The sequence below is a fragment of the Palaemon carinicauda genome, chromosome 34 (genome assembly GCF_036898095.1).
Source record: "Palaemon carinicauda isolate YSFRI2023 chromosome 34, ASM3689809v2, whole genome shotgun sequence".
NCBI lineage: Eukaryota > Metazoa > Arthropoda > Malacostraca > Decapoda > Palaemonidae > Palaemon > Palaemon carinicauda.
Window position 1 is genome coordinate 31,404,433 of NC_090758.1, and position 3,373 is coordinate 31,407,805.

The window sequence follows — 3,373 nt, forward strand, 5'->3', positions numbered from 1 at the left end:
CTAAAATATATCATATAAGCTTTATTTTTATTACATCTGAAATATATCATAAAAGCTTCATTTTGATTATGTCTAAATTATATCATCATACATATACCAAGACACTTCACCCAATTATGGGGGGTAGCCGACATCAAACAAATGAAACAAAAAAGGGGACCTCTCCTCTCTATGTTCCTCCCAGCCTGACGAGGGACTCAACCCAGTTTAGCTGGTACTGCTAGGGTACCACAGCCCAATCTCCTAGTTATCCACCACAGATAAAGCTTCATCATGCTGAATCCCCTACTGCTGCTACCTCTGCGGTCATCTAAGGCACTGGAGGAAGCAGCAGGGCCTACCAGAACTGCGTCGCAATCGCTCGCCATTCATTCCTATTTCTACACGCTCTCTTGCCTCTCTCACATCTATCCTCCTATCACCCAGAGCTTTCTTCACTCCAGCCATCCATCCAACCATGGCCTTCCTATTGTACTTCTCCTATCAACTCGTGCATTCATCACCTTCTCTAGCAGAGAGCTATTTTCCATTCTCACAACATGGCCAAACCACCTCAACACATTCATATTCACTCAAGCTGCTAACTCATTTCTTACGCCCGTTCTCACCCTCACTACTTTGATCCTAACACTATCTACTCGAGATACACCAGCCATACTCCTTAGACACTTGATCTCAAACACATTAAATTTCTGTCTCTCCATTACTTTCATTCCCCACAAGTCCTATCCATACATCACAGTGGATACAATCCCTTTCTCATACAGAACTCTCTTTACATTCCTGCCCAACCCTCTATTATTTACGTCTCCCTTAAGTTCCCACAACACTTTGCATCCTTCATTTTCTCTCTGACGTACATCTGCTTCCACTCCACCATTTGCTGCAACAACAATATGCCCCAAGTACTTAAATTGATCCACCTCCTCAAGTAACTCTCCATTCAACATGACAATCTACCTCGCACCACCTTCCTTCTCATACATCTCATAGCCTTACTTTTACCCACATTAACTCTCAACTTCCTTCTCTCACACACCCTTCTAAATTCTTACATTTAACGGTCAAGCTTCTCTTGCGCTTCTGCAAGCAATACAGTATCATCCACAAACAAATTATTTACTTCCCATTCATGGTCATTCTGGTCTATCAGTTTCAATCCTCGTCTAAGCACTCAAGCATTCACCTCTCTCACCACTCCATCAACATACAAGTTTAACAACCACGGCGACATCACACATCCGTGTCTCAGCCCCTCTCTCACCGGACACCAATCGCTCACTTCATTTCCTATCCTAACATATGCTTTACTACTTTTGTAGAAACTTTTCACTGCTTGCAACAACCTTCCACTCACTGCGTATAACCTAATCATATTCCACATAACTTCCCTATCAACTCTATCCAGATCCAAAAACGCAACATACACCTCTTTACCTTTTGCTAAATATTTTTCGCATATCTGCCTAACTGTAAAAATCTAATTAATACAACCCGTACCTCTTCTAGAACCACCATGTACTTCTAAGATTGCTTTCTCGGTTTTATCCTTAATCCTAATAAGCAGTACTCTACCATACACTTTTCCCACTACACTCGACAAACTAATATCCCTTGAATTACAACACTCATGCACATCTCCCTTACCCTTATATAATGGTACAATACATGCACAAACCCAATCCACTGGTACCATTGACAACACAAAACACATACTAAACAATCTCAATAACCATTCAAGTACAGTCACACCCACTTCCTTCAACATCTCATCTCTCACACCATCCATACCAGATTCTTTTCCTACTCTCGTTTCATCTAGTGCTCTCCTCACTTCCTCTCTTGTAATCTCTCTCTCTCTCTCATTCTCATCTTCCATTACCGGCACCTCAACACCCGCAACAGCAATTATATCTGCCTCCCTATTATTCTCAACATTCAGTAAACTTTCAAAATATAACACCTACCTTTTCCTTGCCTCCTCTCCTTTTAACAACCTTCCATTTTCATCTTTCACTGTCTCTTCAATTCTTGAGGCAGCCTTACTTACTCTCTTCACTTCTTTCCAAAATTTCTTATTCTCTTCATATGAACGACCCAATCCCTCACCCCACCTCAGGTCAGCCACCCTCTTTGCCTCACTTACCTTGCGCTTTACTTCCACATTTTTCTCTCTATATTTTCCATACTTCTCTACACTATCACTCTGCAGCCATCCTTCAAAAGCCCCCTTTCTCTTTTCCCCTTTTACCTTCACTCCTTCATTCCACCATTCACTGGCCTTCCTCAAGCTTCCTCCAACAAACTTCTTGCCACACACATCACTTGCAATCCCAACAAAATTTTCTTTCATTAACTTCCACTCCTCCTTTAAATTACCCGTTTCTCTTACTTTCACTTCGTCATATGCCCTTTTCAACCTTTCTTGATATTTACTTTTTACCCCCGGTTTTATTAGCTCTTTAACCCTCACTAGCTCCCTTTTACATCCACCTACTCTATTCCCCCTCTCTTTGGCTGCAACTAATTTTCCTTCCACCAGAAAATTATCAGACATACCGTTAGCCATACCCCTAAACACATGCATGTCTTTCAATCTTCCAAACATTTTTTAGTTATCAACACATAATCCATTAACGCCCTTTCTACTACTCTTCCATTTGCCACTCTTACCCATGTATACCTGTTTTTATCTTTCTTTTTGAAAAAGCTAGAACTTATCACCATCTCTTGCTCAACACACATATCTACCAGTCTCTCACCACTCTCATTTTCACCTGGTACGCCATACTTCCCAATGACACCTTCTACCTCTCCAGCGCCCACTCTAGCATTTAAATCACCCATGACAACTACATAATTCCTTCTACCCAGTCCTTTTACACGCCTAGTTAATTCATTCCAGAATTCATTCTGCTCTTCTTCCCTTTCCTCAAAGCCTGGTCCATACGCACTGACAAAAGCCCAATTTTCCCTACCCAACCTAACCCTTACCCACATTAACCTAGATGATATCTCCTTCCCTCCCACTACTTTATCTGTCATCCATTCACTCAGCAATAAAGCCACACTGTCTCTTGCTCTTCCCCTTTCAATCCCACACACTCTACCAGACATTTCACCGAACATCACTTCACCCTTCCCTTTTATCTTTGTCTCACACAAGGCCAATATATCCATCTTTCTATTCCTAAACATATGTCATAAAAGCTTTATTTTCATTGTATCTAAAATACACCATAGATGCTAAATATTATTATCAAATATAATTTCAGAAGAAGAAACCCTTAAAGCTATTAACAATATGCTATTGGTTTTAAAGGTCGCTCAGAATGGCACAGACTATGGCAGTGACAATGCCCTAGCAAGCAGC

General features: G+C 41.1%; 1 protein-coding gene across 1 annotated transcript in view; it reads right to left on the reverse strand.

The window, feature by feature from the left end:
- The window catches only part of LOC137626796 (uncharacterized), a 51,724-nt gene extending 49,371 nt beyond the window's left edge, over positions 1-2,353 (reverse strand). The window contains exon 1 of the mRNA XM_068357783.1: positions 2,147-2,353. Coding sequence (XP_068213884.1) covers positions 2,147-2,353 — 207 coding nt within the window. The remainder of the gene's footprint in view (positions 1-2,146) is intronic.
- Positions 2,354-3,373: the final 1,020 nt, after the last annotated feature.